Source organism: Chionomys nivalis, chromosome 9 (assembly GCF_950005125.1).
Source record: "Chionomys nivalis chromosome 9, mChiNiv1.1, whole genome shotgun sequence".
Classification (NCBI taxonomy): domain Eukaryota; kingdom Metazoa; phylum Chordata; class Mammalia; order Rodentia; family Cricetidae; genus Chionomys; species Chionomys nivalis.
Genome location: NC_080094.1, coordinates 25,202,330 through 25,223,700, shown reverse-complemented (window position 1 = coordinate 25,223,700; position 21,371 = coordinate 25,202,330). Strand labels below are relative to the sequence as shown.

At 47.0% G+C, this 21,371-nt stretch overlaps 1 protein-coding gene across 3 annotated transcripts in view; it reads right to left on the bottom strand.

Annotated features, from left to right (window-relative positions):
* Positions 1 to 5,824: 5,824 nt before the first annotated feature.
* Positions 5,825 to 21,371, bottom strand: part of Bcl2l1 (BCL2 like 1) — a 54,833-nt gene continuing 39,286 nt past the window's right edge. For all 3 annotated transcript variants that reach the window (XM_057781719.1, XM_057781720.1, XM_057781718.1), the window contains exon 3: positions 5,825 to 7,445. In XM_057781719.1, the coding sequence (XP_057637702.1) occupies positions 7,308 to 7,445 (138 nt within the window). In that variant the 3' untranslated portion in view covers positions 5,825 to 7,307. The remainder of the gene's footprint in view (positions 7,446 to 21,371) is intronic.

The window sequence follows — 21,371 nt, the reverse complement described above, 5'->3', positions numbered from 1 at the left end:
TGTTTCCTAAGTTTCTGAGAAATCACCACACTGACATCCAAATGGGTTGTACCACCAGCATTCCCACCAGCAATGCAGAAGTGTTCCCTTTTCCCCACAACCTCTCCAGCATAAATTGTCATCAGTGTTTTTGATCTTGGCCATTCTTACAGGTATAAAATGAAATCTCAGAGTTGTTTTGATTTGCATTTCTCTGATGACTAAGGATGGTGAACATTTCCTTAAGTGTCTTTCAGCCATTTTAGATTCCTCTGTTGAGAGTTCTCTGTTTAGGTCCGTACTCCATTTTTTTATTGGATTATGTGATCTTTTGGTGTCCAATTTCTTGAGGTCTTTGTATATTTTGGAGATCAGACATCTGTCTGATGTGGGGTTAGTGAAGATCTTTTCCCATTCTGTAGGCTGTCATTTTGTCTTGTTGACTGTGTCCTTTGCTTTACAGAAGCTTTTCAGTTTCAGGAGGTCCCATTTATTGTTTCTCTCAGTGTCTGCGCTGCTGGGGTTATATTTAGGAAGTGGTTCCCTGTGCCAGTGTGTTCAAGTGTACTTCCCACTTTCTCTTCTATCAGGTTCAGTGTGGCTGGTTTTATGTTGAGGTCTTCGATCCATTTGGCCTTGAGTTTTGTGCATGGTGATAGATATGGGTCTATTTTCATTCTCCTACATGTTGATATCTAGTTATGCCAGCACCACTTGTTAAATATGCTTTCTTTTTTCCATTATATATTTTTTGCTTCTTTGTCAGAGTACTTGTTCTTTCAAAGGATCTGGATTTAATTCCCAGCACCTACATAGAGGTTCACCACTTCCTCAGGCATGTATGTGGTGTGCATGCAAACATTCAGGCAAATACTCAAACAAAATAAATCTGAAAAAACTTCTTTAAAAAATAAGAGTTGCCTTGGTCATGGGTGTCTCTTCACAGAAATAGAACAAAGACACCTTTCCTTGCCATCATGTAGTTCAAGCTAACCTGGAATTCACTACATAGCTGAGGATGACCTTGAACTTCTGATCCTCTAAACCCCTCGCTGCTTTTAGCTTCTGAGTGCTGGGATTATAGGTACATATCCACCATTGACAGTGTGGTACTAGGACTCAAGATCAGAGCTTTGTGCTTGCCAGGCAAGTGTTTTACCCGCCAGGCTGCATCCCCAGCCCAGTCCTTATTTCTGTTTTCTTTATATGAAGGGAAGTTCTTATTTATTTTTAGGTTTTTCAAGGCAGGGTTTCTCTGTAGCTTTGGAGCCTGTCCTGGAACTAGCTCTTGTAGATAAGGCTGTCCTCAAACTCACAGAGATCCGCCTGTCTCTACCTCCTGATTGCTGAGATTAAAGGTGTGTGCTACCACCACCCAGCCAAGGGAAGTTCTTATTTTTAACCTCATGACACAGCTGTCATGGTGGAGACAGAAAAGTCCAGAGCAAAATGCTTTATAATTAAATTTTTTTTTAAAAAAATATTTTTTTTCAAGGGTGTGTGAGCCACAGCATGTATGTGTCAGAGGCCTGCTGACTAGTCCTTGGGACCCCTCCTTCCACCAGATGTGGTCCTGGGGATTGGACCCACCTTAGCAGCAAGCACCTTTACTCACAGACACATCTCTCTGGCCCCTCTAATGAATCTGATCATCAGTTACCATATTTCCTGCATGATTTGCTAATTTTAAGTAGTTAGCCACAGTGGCTCACATCTATAATCCTAGCACTCAGGAGACTGAGACAGGAGGACTGCCACAAGTTAGAGGCTAGCCAGGATAACACAGTGAATTCTAGAACAACCTAAACTTCAGAGTGTGATTCAGTCACAAATAAGCAACCAAGGAAGAGCTGAGGATGTGGCCAGTGACACACAGCATCACTTAGCATATTCCAGGCTCTGGGCTGGAGTATCAGCACACTAGAAAAGAATAATTAGTTAACCAGAGAAGCATGCAAGCACACAGGCACGCTCTTGGCTCTTGACCCTGACTCATGCCTCCATGTGCTGGTGCAGGCATGCTGTAGGCATACTGCTGATTACACAAGGGAGCTGTGGGAACAGATGTCCAAGGAGGACTGTCCCTCATGGGTTCCCATCCAGTCAAAGCAGAGAGGAGGGAAAGAAGGCTGTAACAGAGTTCAGGCAGAGCTAGACCATTTTGATCAGAAAATGCTGCCAGAACTGGGGCCTGGGCCTGGGGAGCTGGAAGCGAGCTGCTCCAGGCTTGCTGTTTGTGTGCTTCACCATTTCTCAAATGCATCTGAAAAGTAGATCTGGAGCTGCGTGTGGAACCTCACAACTATAATGCCAACACTCGGGAGGTGGCGGGAGGAAGTCATTCTTGCTTCTAGAGCATATTCTGGGCTACAAGAGACCTGTCCTGGAGTGTGTGTGTGTGTTTTGTTTTCATGTATTTACGTGTGCTGTATGTATGCTTGGTGCTCTCAAAGGCCAGAAGAGGGTGTCAGTTCCCATGGAACTATCCTAACAGGCAGTTGTTCACATGCAAACAGGGCGATTTAATGGAGGGCAACTCTGGGTTTATATTACATAGTTGTAATTGAGGACATTGAGAAATAGATATTACAATTAAAGGCTGGGATGTATCCTCAGCAATAGAATGTTGGCTTATGTAGCTCTAGTTGTCTTTATTCACCTTTAATTCTAGTACTCAGGAGGCAGAGGCAGAGCCAAAGCCAATCATTGTGATTTCCTGGTCAGCCTGGGCTACATACAGAGTTCCAGGCAGCCAGGGCTACACAGTGAGACTGTCTCAAAATCTAAAACCAAAACTATTATTCTTTTGTTTGTTCCTGTTTATCTTTTTTTTTTTTTCTTTTAAGACAGAGTCTCATGTGTTGGCCTGGAACTTGCTATGTAGTTGAGGGGCACCTTGAATTTCTGACCCTCCAGCCTCTACTTCCGAATACGGGATTAGAGACGCGCGACCACACTCTGATTATATGATGTGGAGATTGAGTGAGGAAGGGTTTTGTGCATACCACATGCATGCAATCTCTCCAGTCCCTAAAAATAAATGTCTTTTTAAAAAGTTGTGGCTATGGAGCCAAAACCAAGTTGTCCCTCCCTGCCTCCTTTAAAAGGGAAGCTCAGGGGCCTTCAGCCATTGTGACTCCAACAGTGTGATTACATGTCTGTTTGGCACTGGGACTCACACCAGTGTGACTCCAAAAGTGTGAGGACAGCTTGGCATTGGGACTCCCAAGTTAGGGACCAGGATAAGAGCTTAGTGAAAGCCAGATGTGGGGGCTCACATATTTAATATTCATACTTGCAGGACAGAGGCAGGAGAATGATTTCTAATTCCAGGCCAGCCTAGGAGACAGAGCCAGACCATATTTCAACCTCTCAAATTTTGAGGAATACCATATAGCCTTTTTATTTAAAGGATTAATATATTCCAAGTTGCAAATGGCTGGAGCTGCCAATGAGTGCACGGGCATTTGTGTGTGGGTACTGAAACGTCCACAGGTTATACAGAAAAAACAGAAGGGCTATTCATACCAAACATTTGTAGCATTTGCCTATAACCCCAGCATTTGGGGAGGAGAATCTTGAGCTACACAGTGAGACCCTGTTTCAAAAATAATGTAAACTAAGAATATACCCAAAAATTAGGATGTAGAATCAAAGCATATTTTATATGTGTATTTGTCGATGTGAAAGATGTTTCTGGAAGCATATGGAAACTCTGGAGAGGGGTCCTTGAGTGGCTAGGGTAGGGAGCAGCTCCACTCATGGGGGGAGGGGTAGGCAGCCAATGATGGTACTGACAGGCCTGCAGCTGCCAGAGGAAGAAGGGGGTGGGGGCAGGAGGCTTTGGTGGGAGCTCTATACCCAAGTGATGGGAGTGCAGAAGTCCTCTAGTGAGCAGAGCAAGGTGGGAGGATAGTGGACAAAGCTGTCCTGCAGGAGTCAGATGTCACTGGCACTGAGTAAGAGCCCCATGGTTCGGGGATGACTTTCAGGTCCCATCATGTGGCCTTCTCAGAAAACCATCCAGTATGGGGTTCCTTCCCACCTCCAGCCACAGCGACATGAACTTGAAAGCAGGGTGGCTGCCTATGGAGGGGTCACCCCATTCAAGCTTGACCAATGGTGTGAGGGGTTGTACCATATACCCATTTCTCTGAGAAGGCTGTCATATGGATTTCAGGAGCAGTGTGCAATGTCACCAGGTCACACGATCCCTAAACTCAGTTATAATCAATCAATGGCTTCTTACTGGTCTCTGCGCCTTCTCCCAACTCCCTTCTAGAATGTTCTCATATCAGCTAGAGATATTTCCAGAGATCTAAGGATCATAGGCTTCCTGACCAGGGCCAAATCCATGTCCCTTACCTCCTGTCAATCTGGCTTCTAAGCACAAGGCTATTCAGTGCTAGACACACACTAGCTTTCCTTCAGTCCAAAGAGGGGCTCGAGTTCCCGCCTTAGTTACTCTGTCTCATCCTTCAAGCCTTGGCTGCCCTAGAAACCCATGTGTCCCATTAGCCTCTTGAGTTATAGGGACTCTGATCAAGGTTTGTCTTTTGAGACAGGTCTCACTATGTAGTCCACAACAGTCTGGAACTCTATGCCGACCAGACTGGCCTTAAACTCAAATTAACCTGCCTCTTCCCCCTAAGTGTTGGAATCAAAGCTACAGAGCTACATGCCACCACACAGAGCCCAGAGTTTGCTATTCATGTTTTACTAACCCTCAAACTCGTCACTTCTGTCTTTGAGACAAGGTCTCTCTACATAGCTCTGGCTGTCCTGGAACTTGATATGTAAACCAGGCTGGCCTCAAATTTACAGAGATCAACAACCTGCCTCTGCCTCCTGAGTACTGGGATTAAAGAAGTATGTCACTATGCCTGGTTTCTGTGTCACCTTTAAAAAAATTCTGCAGGGTGGGTTCACACAGTGGTGGCACACACCTTTAATTCCAGCACAAGGAAGGCAGAAACAGGTGGATCTCTGTGAGTTCAAGGTCAGCCTGGTCTACAAGAGCAAGTTCCAGGACAGCTGCCAGGACTACATAGAGAAACTCTGTCTTGAAAAACCACAACAACAACAAAAAAATTGTGTGTCTAATATATGTCCACAAGTGTGAGGGTGCACATGCTTTTACAAAAGCAGAGGATGGAGAGGGTGTCACATCTCTTGGAGCTAGAATTCCAGGTATTTGGGGAATGCTCTACGTGGTGCTAGGATCTAAAGGCCAGCCTGGTCTACAAGAGCTAGTTCCAGGACAGACTCCAAAGCAACAGAGAAACCCTGTCTCGAAAAACAAAAAATAAAACAAAACAAAACAACAACAAAAAAAACCCCACCCAAAACACCTCTTTAGCTCCATATGTCATCTTTTCTCTAGAGCTATCTCTAATTCATGTGAAACTCTAAGACCTACCTTAATAACGTCACCTCTAATCCAGTTACTTTATTTATTCTCAAGTCATTCATTGTCTTGCCGAAAGATAGTGGGCGCCCTAAGCCACCAACACTACACTTCCATCTTCTCTACTAGTGTGCAAGCTTCAAAAAGGCAGGTTTGTACTGCAGCACGGCTCATTAAACACTTGTCCAGTGACTAGGTGACTGTCAGGCTCACTGGAACCTCAGTTCCTGACAGGGAGGACTTTGTTCTGTTCACATACAGGACCAGCAGTTGAGCAGTTAACACTCCTATTCTTGTTATGTACAGAAATGGGAAGAACAGAAAGAAATTTGGGACAGAAGGAACTTGGTAAGCTACCCCATCCCTAGGGCAGCAGAGCCAGAAGCCAACAGCTTTTCCCTTACCCAAGAGGCACAGAGCAAGACTGTGGTTCACAGAGTCGACACCGTTTATTACTGAACTGCACTTTCACCTTCACACAAACTATTTCAAAGAGCTGGAACAAGTGTAGGGGGAGGGGAGGGGAGGGACAGGTGCCCCTCAGAAGCCAGGACCCCCAATGGGCTTCCCCAGGCAAGGGCAGGGAGGGAGCATCAGGCTGTCAGTCTCTGGGCACCAGCTCTCCACGTGCACGCGCACAGCAAGCCAGTAGCTCCTCACACATAAATACAGACACGCTTAACAAAAATAGTATATCATCTCCACAAGGAATAAAAACTAGTCTTGAATATGTACAGCAGAGAGCCCAGGGTAGCCAGAGCTGAGCTGGGACCCCCAGGGATGAGACAGGCCAAGGGTGGAGCAGAGGAGAGAGGCCTGAAGGGCTCCTGGCCAAGCCACTCTGACCTTGGCAGCCCTGCTGCCCAAGCCGGGTGGGCGCAGGGCACAAAGACTGGGTAGGACAAGCCCTTGCAGCCCTCCTCACCTGTGCCATCAGGCTCTCCTTCCTGCCCTTCCTGCCTGAGGTAGGGAAGGCCCCGGGGCTCCCACAGCTGCTCCCATAGCTCCCCTTCACTTCTGGGTTGAGGCCAGTGTCCCTGGACCCTGTGGCCAGCACCCAAGGCAAAGATGCCACAGGCTGACCTTGCAGGAAGTGAGGCAGCTGAAGTCATTAACAGCTCTGGGGCACCTATCTTGGGCCCAGTTGGTCCCTCAGTCATGGTCACGGGAGCCAGGGGAGGGTGGTGAAGGTCTAGGGTGGTGCTAAGCTGCCAGAGCCACTCTAGCTCTAGGATGGAGGACTTTCTGCAGCTAAGCTCCTCCTCCTGGGTTGGGCTGGCCTTTAGCCAGAGCCCTCAGGAGAACATTCAGACCAGGAGTGGGGCTTTGGCCAGGCCACAGGCGGGGAGGAGGTTCTGGTACTTGCCCCCTTTATCCCAAGCAGCCTGAATTTCTAATAGTCAAAAGGGGCCTCTAAATGGCTCTTGGGGGTAGAGATAGGAAGAAGGGGACAGGGACACAGTGGGATGGGAAATGATCAATTCTGAGGCCACACACATCAAAAACAAGGCAATCTAGTCTCTTTCTGGGGAAAAGGGTTAGAAAGCTTCCCAGTTCCCTGCCAAGAAAGCATTCCTAGGAGGCTCAGGAGTAATAAGGGTCTTGCCAACCCGGCAGGCCCTCTCCGCCCTCTAGCGCACCCCCTCCCTCTCCTTCCAGCCTCCCAAGGGACTGATTTGGGGGAAAATCTTGTGAATTTTGAGGCCAAGTGAATTGAGATGTGGGGGGAAGGTGGCTCTCACAGAAGCGTGGTAGGTTCTAGAAAGCTAACTGCAAGGGGACTCCGTCTAGGCCCAACCCTGTGATGGGGGAGGGGCGTGAGTTGCATGTAGTGGTTCTCCTGGTAGCAATGGTGGCTGAAAAGAGAGTTGTGGTAGGGGCAGGGTGGGAGGCGAGAGGTGTGTGGGTGGTCAGTGTCTGGTCACTTCCGACTGAAGAGCGAGCCCAGTAGAACCACACCAGCCACAGTCATGCCCGTCAGGAACCAGCGGTTGAAGCGCTCCTGGCCTTTCCGGCTCTCAGCTGCTGCGTTGTTCCCGTAGAGTTCCACAAAAGTGTCCTGTAGGGACAGGGAGGGAAAGGTAGACACTGTGTGAATCCTTGAACAGAATGGGGCAGGAGAAAGGGTCACCTGCAAGCAATGGCCTTAGTGAGTTGAAAGCCATAGATAGCACGAGTGCCCACCATGCTCAGAGAAAGGTTAAAGGCTGCCTTTCTGAGTCCCAGCTGGGAAAGTCCAACCTAACTTACTGCTGAGAACACAGGTACAGGGAACACACATTTTGCTTCAAGAAGCAACAAACAAAACCAATCACTCAACCAATCATTCAATTAATAATATGGGAGGCCAGTCCTGTCTCCATCCAAGGGCTGTCAGTACAGGCCCCAGAAGGAGGTAAGCAACAGCTCTGTCATGAAGCTTAGTCATCAGAGGAGAACATAACTCAGTGGGCCAGCCAGCACAAGGAGGTCCATAGCCTTACACCCAGCAGGCTGCAAAAGACTGTCTCTTCCTCACATACAGACCAGGCAGCTGGGATTCTGGAAGGCAAGGAACTCAATTCAGGCCACCCCTACTTGGACACTGATAGAACCAGAATCCAAACTTGGTGTGTGGCCCCTAGAAATCAGTGTACACTGTGTTCTGTGGAATGACAGAATTGAATGTTGACTTTAGAGCCCGTGCAGTTTTGCCTCTATGGAGCTATGTCTCCATCTGGTTCCAACTGGCTAAATAGAGGCTCCACGTAGGACTTCCATCTCCAGGAGGCTCTGTGCCCCATCTCCCAAGTGTGCTAACTCGGGATGCAGCCTGATCCACTTCTTATCTGATATCCCTCATCACACCACCCCAGGCCATGCTTTGTGGAGAAGACTGCTTAAAAACACTGCCCAGCTGACTGTACACTGCATGCAGTCCTTCACTCTAGTAGCTTCCCCTGTCCTTAGCAGAGCATCTTTGCATCCCTGGTACCTAGCAGCAGAATGGCACAAGCTCTGAGCAGACTGACCTGAAAAGATCAATATTATAATGCAGTTGGAGAAGCAGCAGTGAGCCATGAGCCCTCATGGCAAAGCTCCCGATCCACTTAGGGAAAAGAACCGGAAGCAGCAGACAGATGGGAAAGTCCTTTCTGACCACAATGCATCAACTCCCCATTTTCCCAAGGTTTCCTCACACCAGAGCAGTCTGTTTTCCTTCCCACAGCTATAGTTCAATGAGTTTCTTTTTTCCCTACTCTTTGCAGACTCCCCTGACCACAGTCTGGAGCAGTGTCCACCTCAAACTTGTACGTCTTCTTCTCAGCACACTCTCTTTCTTCTCTCCTCTCCTTGTCCACAGGAGCTGGCCATTCTCAATTCTCCTGCCTCAGTTTCTTGAGTAAGGGAACACTGAGGTTGAGTGGCCACCCCCACCTCCTCAGCTTCTCAGGACCACATGGTACACTACTGTTTTGCTGTGATTTGCCTTCTGTACTAGATCTGTTTAGTCAAGGGATGAGATCCTGTCTTGTGCTCAGAATAGGGTCTGGCACAGACCTGATGCTCTATAAACTGTCCTGTGTTACATAACAATATTTCAAATACATACACAAACACATGTGCATGTACACACAGACCTGTAACATTAAGACAGAGCCTGTAAGGTTTTAGCTCTTTTAATGAGATGTTTCCCTTATGTGTTTGTGATGTTGGGGAAAACAAGCCTAGCTGGCTGCCAGTCACATGACAGTGCAGCAATGAGGCACAGTTGGGCACAGGCCTTTAATCCCAGTACTCAGGACACAGAGGCAGGTGAATTTCTTTTCTTTTTGTTTTGTTTTTTGTTTTTAAAGACAGAGTTTCTCTGTGGCTTTGGATCCTGTCCTGGAACTATCTCTTGTAGACCAGGCTGGCCTCAAACCCACAGAGATCTGCCTGCCTCTGTCTCCCAAGTGTGGGATTAAAGGCGTGTGCCACCACCGCCTGGCTAGGCAGGTGAATTTCTATAAGTTTGAGGCCAGCCTGATCCACTTAGCAAAACACTGTCTCAAAAACAAACAACTCGCCGGGCGGCGGTGGCGCACGCTTTTAATCCCAGCACTCGGGAGGCAGAGGCAGGCGGATCTCTGTGAGTTCGAGGCCAGCCTGCCTCGAAAAACCAAAAAAAAAAAAAAAAAAAAAAAAACAAACAACTCCCCCCAAAACAAACAAACAAAAAACCCCGGAATACACAGTTCTATGTCATGTGTAGCATACTTGATAGTGGTAATAACTGAGCATTCTGCTACTTACAAGAAAAAGCTCACTACACAAGGATGGGCAAGTTAGGCTGGTAGCGACCTCCAACCCCTTCTGTTTTTGACACTTCTCTGCATTGCATCATGTTCTCTTACATTGCCTTCCTGGTTTGTAAGTACATTCTGACAGTCACGCAATGAAGTGGCCTAATGACACATTTCTGAGTTTATCCCTGCGATGTTAAGCAACACATGACTCCACACAGGGAGAAGAGACATACTGCACGTCTAAGTCTCAGGTATTGTTCCATCCTCTCTTAGGGCTCTCAGAGGTAAGTGAGAATCTCATTTCCTAGCTAGATAAGATGCCTGAGCCTTAGGGCATGGAATTTAACATTAACTAACAGGCAGAAGAGTCATCAGACTGCAGGGACTGCCTGACTTCACAGGAGTAGGACACTGGCTGTTGGGTTCTGTAGAGCATATGGCACACATGAGGCCCTGAGATCCATCTTTAGCAAATCAGAGTGACTGCTGTTCCAGCTTCCATCTGTTGGTAAAGGGAAACCTGTCATATTGCAGTGCCATAAGGGTTTGGGGGTAAAGGAACTGTGACAGTGGAGCTGAGGGGAACCCAGGAACCGGCAAGAAAGCAGTGACTGGCTGTGCCTTCCTGTCTTATCCATCCTGGCCAGTCTCTGTGCATCTTGGCAAAGAAGAAAACTCTGAGGATGTAGCATAGTTGGCAGAATGTCAGGCTAGCATTGCATGATGTCTTGGGCCCTTGGAACCCTGCATAAAATTGGAATGGTGCATATTATAACCCCAGTATGGGGGAGATGGGAGGAGTTTGAGGCCAATCAGTTAAGAAGGCTCAGGTAAGGCAACATAAAGATGAGAGTCCAGGGCTGTGGGAAGGACAGGAAAAAAAGGCCACGGCTAGAAAAGTCTCAGTTATCTCAAGGGGACAAATGTCCCACAAGGAACCAGGGACACTGAAATGATCACCAAAATAGAGAGTCTTCCACACTGGAACTTTACTGAAGTAGAAGGCTGCAGCCACAGGAAATTTTTGGCTCTGGGGCTGGGCTGGAGTAAACAGGCCCTGTCCCCACAAGGGCACAAAGCGTTCACTGTCCAGGAACAGTCAGTCATTCCAGGGTGGAGGGGACACAGAGAATAAGGCACTGACCACTCCTGTCTCTGTTCCTAAGATGCATTCTTGGCCAGGGTGCTCTTGCTCAGAGCTCCTTCTCCCGAGGTGGGGGAGCAGGGCTTTCAAGGGTGTGGATCCTGGCAATGGCTTTTGCAGAGAGCTGAGCAGAATGGGGCGTGCTGTTCCCGAGAGGGCGGGGGCTGGAGAAGCTGTGGTGTGGGTATATTTAGTCCATGGTTCACACGACATACTTGGAAACAAACAGCCATTTTCTCAGCGGGCGGCTGCTTTGGGTAAATAAACAGGACTGCTGAGCGCCCAGGTCTGGAAAAGCAGAGATAAGCCCTCGCTGTTCCTCAGATTCCACTGATTTTACTACGTAGTAGGTAGTAGACTGAAGTCATAGATGCTCCCAGGAAACCCAGGCCTGAGAGTCTGTGAAACTCTCAGCCTGGGCTACAGCTAAGTGACAGAGAATTCACTGCTGCCTTGGAGATGCACTTTGGAGCTTTAGGGTAGCCGGGGACACAATGGCTAGCGACCTCCACAACAGTCATGAATTCCATCCCAAGCTGAGTAAGGTTGGAGGGTCAACCCACAATGTGTCTGAATTGAAGCAGAGTCTAAACTAAGACTCCAGTTCTCCCAACTATCGTCCCAGAAGAAGTCCAGTCTAGGACCCCTTTAAAGATGTTTCCCTCCAACACTACAGGGCTTCCAGTAGTCACGGCCATGCACATGAGGGCCTTCTTCACATGTTACAGCCTTCACTCCTCCTCACACCCTTCTTCCTCAACCCGCCCATGAGACTCTACTTTGGAATCCCCTCTTCCCTGCTCACCTCTCTAATTCTACAATGAACATCTCTTCTCCGCTCTAGGGTCTGAGTTTTCAACTGCATCACTAATGTTCACGAAGCATCATATACCATTCTTTAAGTCTAGTCCTGGAGATAGGCAGTGAACAGGGCTTCCAAGAAATCTCTCTCTCTCTCTCTCTCTCTCTCTCTCTCTCTCTCTCTCTCTCTCTCTCTCTCTCTCTCTCTCTCCCCCCCCCCTCCTTTATTTATTTATTTGTTTGTTTGTTTTTCTAGACAGAGTTTCTCTGTGTAGTGCTGGCTGTCCTGTAACTAGCTCTGTAGACCTGTTTGGCCTCGAACTCACAAAAATCGGCCACCTGCCTCTGCCTCCCAAGTGCTGGGATTAAAGGTATGCACCACACCTCCAGCCCAGGAAATGTTTTGTGTTCTAGTACATTTTTAGCAGTAGTGAGATTACTTCCAAAGAGGTACTGTGAAAAATCCTTAGATACTCCAATTGTTTGTGGCTATCTACAGTGCATAAAACATTGTTTCACTATGACACTTCAATTTCATAGGCAGCACAAAAATATCTAAGGAAAGTTTGAAAGAAAAGGATCTGGAGGAGTGGGAGTAGGAGGGGCTGGAGAGAAGGCTTAGGGGTTAAGATCACTGGTAGTTCTTCCAGAGGACCTGGGTGTGATTCCTAGCAGCCACATGGTAGTTCACAACCATATATCTAAGTAAGGTAACTCTAGTTCCAGGGGATCTGATGTTCCCTCCTGGTCTCTGTTGGTACTACATGCATGTGATGCAGAAACTTACAGTCAAGGAAAACACCCATACACATAAAATAATATTAAAAAGTAACAAAAAAGAAAGAAAAACACCCAAGGAGAGAAGTATCATAAAAAATAGTAAGACAATTCCATAGATGATGGAGCTTTGAAGATAGGAAGTGAAGAGTACCTGGTATGGGTATAGTCTTTAGGAAAGCCTGAGGAAGTGAGATTTATGTCAAGGAAGTCTCTATGATGAGCCAGTGGCAGTCATGGAAGGATTAAAATACCTTAGGGGTAAAAAAAGTGCATGCTCCCAGGGCCTTGGGTGTTGCTCAATGGCAGAGTACTTGCCAGGCATATTTCATATCTTGGATCTATGCCTAACACCAATAAAAAAAAAATCACATTCCATCAGAAGTTCTAAAGGTACAAAGACCGTGATGGAGGATGAAGAAGGATGGAGAAGAAGGGAAGTCCCTATGTGCTGGTCTCCCTTATTTTCCCTACAGTCTTGGGGCTCAATGCAAGCAGGACCAAGCCTAAGTTAGACCTGAAACCTAGCTCACCAAATCAGGTGTAGACCTACTTTAGACAAATCTCTGCCCAGAGGTGGCTAACTGAATGAGTCAATTTCCCTCCACAATCAACAGCAAGAAGTCAAGGTGACGTGACTTCTGAAGGGAAGGGGCTCAGAAAGGCCAAGTACAGTCCTCACCCAAATGGGACCTGTCTTCCCTTACTTCTCTCTCACCTGTATCTATGCTTCTTCCCCAAGTGTGATTATAAACAAGTTACCCTACCTCTCTGGTCACTAAGTCTTCATTTGTTAAACCAAGTGCCTTATCACTGATCTGTATATGCCCAGCCCTCTTTTCATTTTCTGTTTTAGAGATGGGGTCTCAAGATGTTGTCCAGGTAGCCTTGAACTTTATCTATAGCACAGGCTGGCCAGGAGCTTGAGAAATCCCTACCCCAGCCTTCCACATAGCTGGAATTATAGACCTGTACCAACAGTTCTGGCTCTTTTTTGGATATGTGCCAGGCTGAGCTAAAGCACTTTGCCTCCAGTAGACTGTATTTCCTAATCCATTTATGCTCCCATTCACTTGAAAGATGATTCATTGTCCTGTCTTCCCCACCTGTTTCTCACCTGTTATCTCTAGAGCCTGGCACTGCATTTGGAATGTAGTAGGTACTATGAAGGACCCTTCTGTAGATGAATGAATGATACTTCTGTTCAATGTTCATGGCATTTCTTTTCTTTTCTTCTTCTTCTCCTCTTAATCTTTACGTTCCTTTATTAGAGCAAGACTCCTGGTGTATACAGTGACATATTTACTAAACAGAGTACCGTGCAGAAATTACAAACTATCCATCTAGACAGATTCTGGTTACACTTTGCCTATTGATGGAATAGTTCCATTTATAATGATTGATACATCAAAAAGCTTTGAATTTGACTAGGCTGTCCATTAATCATCTCTAAAAAAGTGACATTTAATTTTAGCTCTATTTTATAACATTAAAAAGCTTGTACATCAGGTAGCTTCCCAAAACATTACTCTCTGCACAATGGCGTTGAGCAGACAAGAGCTCTTTATCCACCCAGATTCAGAGTCTGAGAGTTTCTGCTACATACCTGGGACAGTGCACGCCCAACCACCCCAGACTGTTGACTCTGACTGTCTACTTCCTTGGCCAGTTCAAACTGTTATGGCATTTCTTAATAACCCTGTTTTACAAATGTTAATGTGGAGGCTCTAGGTCACTCAAGATCCCTATCTAAGCACTAATGGATTTGGGATTCTTATTCATTCTGGTGTCCCATCTTGCCATCTCAGAGTCTGCTATATCTATCTACCCCAAGAAAGCCTGACCTCTCCACAGCTACCTTGTGGAGTGCTCTGATTTGTCCTTTCTACAGGTCTCCTCATCAGCAGTCTCCTCATACTGTCACCGGGTACCACTGTTGCCTGCCCGAGGCCTACAGATCTGTAGTAACAGTTAGGCTGGGCTCTTCTGCTCAATTTCCAAAGAACAAACCTTCCCCTGATCTGATAGTGGGTCATGCCTGTGTACCTCTGTGAAGGAAGGAGGTCTGCAGTCTGAGCTCAAGTAAGTTGTGGCTCAGAGCCATTAAGAGACCTTGCCAAAGTCAGTTTAAGCCCATTGTGTCAGGCAGCAAAGCCCACATTTCTAGGCCAGGGCCAGGCTCTGGGTCCTTCAAAAAGAGTAAGGTGGTCTAAAGCCACTGGCCAAATGAATGAGTCCCACCCAGCCCACTGAGAACCATCCCAGGGAAGGATGCGAAGAAAACCAGGGCAAGTGAAACCCTTCTATCCTAAGCTTCAGGGAGGAACAGGCAAGCTCCTGTGCCAGACGGTGCTTCCTTCCTCCTGGGGGACTGGAAAGCCACCAGGCCTGTGCCCACTGCTTCCTTCCTGTTCAGTTATTTCAGGAAAGATGTGGGTGGAGAAGAGGAAGGGGCTCTTAGCAGTGACACTGGACCAGAATCAGTGGCAGCCTGCCTGTCCCTGGCCTTGGCCTGGCCCTGTATGGACAGGTTGTGAGTCACACGCAGAGTCACCTTCTGCTCCTCGCCTCAGTTTCTCCCAGAGAGCAGCTGATAAATGCTAGCTGAGCAGACAAACAAGGCCTTGTTAGGAGATCCCTGGGAGACATCAGGCGGGGGTGGGGGGCACACAGAGGCCTTATCTCTCTTTTGGCAGGAGTGCAGGCAGCAGCTCGGAAAGAGTGAGGCTTGTGGCTTTCCTGGGGGAGCTGTTGTTCTGCGTGATGAGAGAGTAGGCATTCTGGACTGGACCAGTGGGTGTGGGGTGGGAGCAGAGGCAGCAAGCTCTGCTGTGCTGGGCAGTGTTGAGATTAAGGGGTGCATATGCTCACTGAAGCAAGGTGATCTACAGAGGGTTTCCTGACTGAGGGTCTAGGCCACATAAGCTTCACGGACTCTTTGGGGGACATTTTCACATCTTCTAACTCAGCTGGTCATCTCTCAGCCTCTCCTTCCCCTTCCCCCAACATTAGTTCTAAGAAGCAGAGTCTGACAGATGTGCTCATTTCTCAGAACAGGAAGCGACTGTGCAGGGAGGAGATAACACCTCGCTGGGGAATCAAGAAGTATCCGGCCTAGCAAGCAAGGTCTTCCATCTGCCCAGCTTTGAAACAGGCCACTCAGCTGGGCACCAGGAGAACATCACAGACACTCTCTGGGGCAGACCTACCTACACAGTGGAGTTTGCAACCACCTGCTCCCACAGGGCGGGTGACATGACAACCCAATATTCAGTAGGCCACTGCCTTGTGTGTAAGAAATCACCTAGTCCTCACGACAGCCAAAAGGAGGGCAGGGTGTGTTGTAATCCCTGCCTTCAAAGGAGACTGAGCCAGGACTGCCACGAGCTTGAGGACAGAATGGTCTACATAATGAGCTCCAGACCAGCCAGGACTACATGACACTCTTTTTTTTTTTTTTAATATTTATTTGTGGATTTATTTATTTATTTATTATGTATACAATATTCTTTCTGCGTGTATGCCTGAAGGCCAGAAGAGGGCACCAGACCTCATTACAGATGGTTGTGAGCCACCATGTGGTTGCTGGGAATTGAACTCAGGACCTTTAGAAGAGCAGGCAATGTTCTTAACCGCTGAGCCATCTCTCCAGCCCCTACATGACACTCTTAAAAACAACAACAGAACCAAACAAAATCCCGAAGAATACGTGCTATTCTTATTCTTCATGTCACAGACAAGGACACATATGTTTACTGAGAACACAGGACTAAAGAAGCACAGTCTCTCCAAGGTCATATCACACATCTGAGGTAAAGCTGAATACTAAGCAGCCTGGTTCCAGAGCCCAGCAATTCACTGCTCTGGGCAGTGCAGCATGCCCTGTGAGGCCTCTTCTCACTTCAGCCCTCTCTCATTTCAAGCATGGTGACTTCCTATCTGCTCTCAAGTAGAAGATAACAGCTCTCCATTCTCCCAATGTCCCAGGCCAGAAGGCACTGAGAGTGTGTATGCGTGCAAGTATGTGCAAACGTGCATGTGAGCATGCCCACATGTATGCATGCACACACGCAGGTGCCTGCTAAGAACCCCTGGAGCTGGAATTACAGGTGGCTGTGAGCTGCCTGATGTGGGTGGTGAGAACAGAACACTGGTCCTCTGCAAGTGCAGTAAGCAGTGAGCCAGTGCTCCAGCCCGAGAGTGACATTCTAACATTTCTGTCCACCTTTCCATGAGATCCTAACACTGCGGGCTCTCTGATGCAGTTAAGAAGGATGGACACATGGTCACACAGTCTGTCCTGTGTAGATGGTCTATATCAAAAGGAGGTTACGACAGACTCTTTTCTGTGTAGAGCACTTTATATTTGGGCAGCCCCACTGGAAAACCATTCTTTTAGGGAGTAAGTGCTTCTACTATCCAAAGCTCATCTTGGATTTGTTCTCCTCTTTGCCGTTCCAGCTGCTAAGGAAAGTAACTGTGGGCAGAAGCAGCCTCCCTTGGCCCAGGCCAGTTTCCTCTCTGAGTGCCATCCGCGTTCCCATCAAGCTGGGCTGTCAGAGCACGGAGTACGCAGGCAGCCAGCAAGTCTGGCAAGTAGCAGACTAAGATAAATTTTAGGCCTTATCCATGAAATGGGATTAAAAAGTAACCACAATTCAGATTACTATGAGGATTCATCATAACATTTGCATTATCATGACACACAGTGAACTCTGTGAGGAAAAGTTAGGTACAACTATTGTGCTCACAACTAGTCAAGGCACAGTTTGAGTCCCATGGCTGCAAGGGCCAGTAGGGTTTTCCTCAGCCTCAACCAGGGACAGGCTGTTTTTCTCCTCACATGCCATGTTCTGTTCTGCCTCAGGTTATCTGGTGTGCCAGTCTCTTGGCCCAGCTTTCTCCTGCCCTTCTTAGGCTTCACAGGGCACATCTTCCAGGAAGCCATCATCTGCTTGCTTCTCCATTTGCCCTGAGTTCTGGTCTCTGGGCCTAGACTCGTGCTAGGTCAGAGAAGGAGCTGAGAACAAAGTCAGCTGTTCCCTTCTTCATCATTGTCCTTCCTGGCAATACTACAAGAAGGCCTTGAGATGTCAAGTAACTAGGTGGGAACCCGGTATTCTCCAAAGGCTCATGTAGAAGGATGGGAAGCTTATGGGAAAGTACTAGAAAAGGCATCTTCTGTGAGCATAAACCTTTAGTTCAAGCACTTGGGAAACAGAAGCAGGTGATCCCTGAGCTGGGACCAGCCTGGTCTACATAGTGAGTTCCAGGCTAGCTGACACTACACAGTAAGACCCTGTCTCAAAATAATTAAGCAGACAATTTAACAACCATCTTCTGTGGGCAGTGAGATGGCTCACCAGGTAAAAGTGTGCCCAAATCTGACAACCCGAGTTTGATACCTAGAACCTACACTGTAGAAGGAGAACCAACTTCCATACAAATGCTGTGGCACATGTGTCCCACCAAATAGATCAATGTAGCCGGGCAGTGGTGGCGCACGCCTTTAATCCCAGCACTTGGGAGGCAGAGACAGGTGGATCTCTCTGAGTTCAAGGCCAGCCTAGTCTACAAAGTGAGTTCCAGGACAGCTAGGGATATAGAGAAACCCTGTCTCAAAAAACAAACCAAAATAAAGAACGAAACAATAACACAATGAATGAATGAATGTAACAATAAAAAGATATCTTCTGCACTGCACTGGTACAATAAGGGTCCAAAGCAGCCTCTCCTGTCTCCTTCCCCACAGTCATGCCCAGTGTGTCCTGAGGGTGCTTAGTCCTGGCTGTTGTGGAAGGACAACACTGGGCAAGGTGGGCTTTCTTTCCCAGCTTCATTGCTAATTTGCTTGAGTAAGTCCATTCCCCTGCCTGGTGTTTCCCTACCTATAAAGTGAAGGAGGGGCTGCAGAGATGGCACAACAGTTAAAAACACTTGTTGCTCTTGCACAAGACCACGACTCAGTTCCTAGCACCTACATTGTAGCTCACAGCAAATCTATAACTCCAGTTCCAGGGAATCCAACTCCAAGATCCTTTTCTGACCCCCAAGGGCACCAGACACACAAGGTGCACAGATATACATGCAGGCAATACACTCATAAACATAAATAAAACTAAACAAACAAACAAACAAAGTGAAGGCAGTAACATCACAGGGATTCTACAAGGGCTACTGGAAAAAGGAAGAAAGTAATTCACTCAGGAAACTGAGCACTACTTGGGTCCTTTCAGGGGGATGGGGAAAGCAACACCCTGGGATGATGTGCTACTGCAAAAGAGTCTGTCCCTCTTCTAACTCAAAGCCCAATGGCTCTGCTCCCCATCCTGAGGAATTCAAGGAAAGAGGACAGTGGCACATCTATGACCCAGGGCAAGCTTCCAAGTGGTCAGACCGCATTCAAGCACTGTAGCTTCAACCTCTTCACCCCAGCACCGCCTCCTAGAGCTAGTCCAGACAAGTCCTGGGTATTTTCAGCCACCTTTATCTGATCAGAAATGTTTGGAATTCTACCGGCTGAATGCAACCGATCTGGAGGATTCTGCATGGGTACAAATCTCTAGAACGCCCTTCCCCCCCTGTGTTCTCTTTCCTCTGCTACAAATGAACGCACCCCACCCTCCAAGTAACTGAAACTTCAGAGGTCCTTGTGGGCCACATCCATCACAGCACAGTCCAGGTTCACCAGTCCTTCACCATGCAGAGCTACAGGGTGCCTATGACAGGGAATGTGGGTTCCAGACTCAGGGAAGGGCCACCCAGAGGTGTGCTGCTCAAGCAACTTGATAAACCATACACCACCACCATGAAGTCCAGGAGCAGTAACCTATTTGCTAAGTCATACGGACTTCTCAAAAATCATAGTGTTGCTGGGTGGTAGTGGTACACCACCTTTAATCCCAGCACTTGGGAAGCAGAGGCAGGTGGATCTTTGTGAGTTTGATGTCAGAGTTTACAGAACGAGTTCTAGGACATCTGGGTCTACACAGAGAAACCCTGTCTCCAAAAACTAAAACAGTAAAGAAAAGCAATCTTAGTGTTATGTGTGGTTCCTATCTAGGTCAATTTCTGTCTCAACAGATAGATACTGAGATCCAGGGACATCCCCAAAGACCACCAGACATAAATCAAAGTCTGGTCTCAGGCCTCCTGACTTCTGGGGCAAAGACTTTTACTCTGCTGAGACTGGTGTTCTAATATACAAGAACAACTGTACCCACTCCATAGACATGGTAACAGAATCAAATGGTCCATATAATACATACCCAATAAATGCTTTGATCCAGCTAAAGATGAGTGATACTTCTCATAGAGTCTGTTAGTTTTAGCTTTATTTATAACAGGTAGTAAGTACCCCCTCCACCCTGCAAAGTCTTGCTATATAACCCAAGCTAGTGTTAAATTCATTTTGTAAGCTGGCCTTGAACTCCAGTGATCCTATTCCCCTTCTCTCAGCCTCAAGTGCTCAAAGTACAAGCAGGTACTACCACAAGCTTTGAAAATTTATTTATTTATTTATTTATTTATTTATTTATTTATTTATTTATTATGTATACAATATTCTGTCTGTGTGTATGACTGAAAGCCAGAAGACCCCATTACAGATGGTTGTGAGCCACCATGTGGTTGCTGGGAATTGAACTCAAGACCTCTGGAAGAGCAGGCAATGCTCTTAACCTCTGAGCCATCTCTCCAGACCTACCACAAGCTTTAAGTACTGTTATCTTTTTCCATACCTGATACTCTTAGGCTCTGGAAGCTGGACATGACTTCAAGGCAGGGATGTCATATGCCCTCTGGTTCCCTTGGCATCATCTCAAGAGACAGTAAAGGAAGGGCATAATGATTGTGCTCTGTTCCAACTCACCTACCCACCACCCAAGGTGAACATCTACAGAGGCTCTTTGTAACCCATGTTGCCTGGAGTTAGTTGCAGGAAAGTCCATACAAGCTCCTCTGTATCTCTGGGCCTTCATCTGTTCAGTCTATATTGTATCAGGTGTTGAACACTGATGAACTGGAGACAAAGAAGCAACTAAATTAGCTGAAAATTCCTAGTTGTATGGATTTACATCCTACTGGGAAATGCAGTGGATCCCAAACCGTCATGTCTCTCCAGTGCTCACAATTTAGCATGTTCTAGTAGATTTACACTTGAATATACCCAGAAATCTTTTAGCTTTCATGTTATGTGTATATACTATGTGTATGGCTGGTCCACAAAAGCCAGAAAAGGGAGTTGGATCCCCAAGTACTAGAGTTAGACTTTTGTGAGCTACCATGTGGGTACTGGAATTGAACCCAGGTCTTCTGGAAGAACAGCATGTGCTCTTAACTGTTGAGCCATCTTTCCAGGCCCCTTTTCTAAGTCTTGTTGCAGCGGTTTCCTGGGCTCCCCCATAGTCCCTTTCCCAAATAGCAGCCAGAAGAATCCAGGCAGCAGGTCTACTTACACCTCCCTTAACCTGCCCATTATACAGAGAATAACATAGAGCAGGGCAGCCCTTTGCTGGCTCCCACTTTCTCCCTGCTCTAGCCTCGACAGCTCTCATACTCTTCCTTAAATGTGCCACACCTTCTAGCCAGATTTCTGCACTTGTTCCTTCTGTCTGGAATGTTCTTTCAGACTGTTTCATAGTTTACTCCCTCCAGCTACAGAGACCTCTATTTACTGTTCCTACCTCAGAGTCTTTCCTAATTAACCTTTAAGACAATGCCAAAGGCTGCCCAAGTCCCCAACCATTACTCTTTGTCCTTTTGGTCTGTAAAGCTCAGGCAGGAAGGCTTTCCCAGTATATGGAATGGTGGTTGGTGAACGTTCAGTATTCAGGAAATTAATGAATGAAATGAAAAGGCAACTTATCACTACTTTGAAATAAAGATCATTGTCACTTACCACAAATAGAAATATAAAATAAATATATTGATTATTAAAACAAAAACTACCCATTTGGATGTCACCTCTAAGTTGTCCAAAGGACTGCATTTGGCT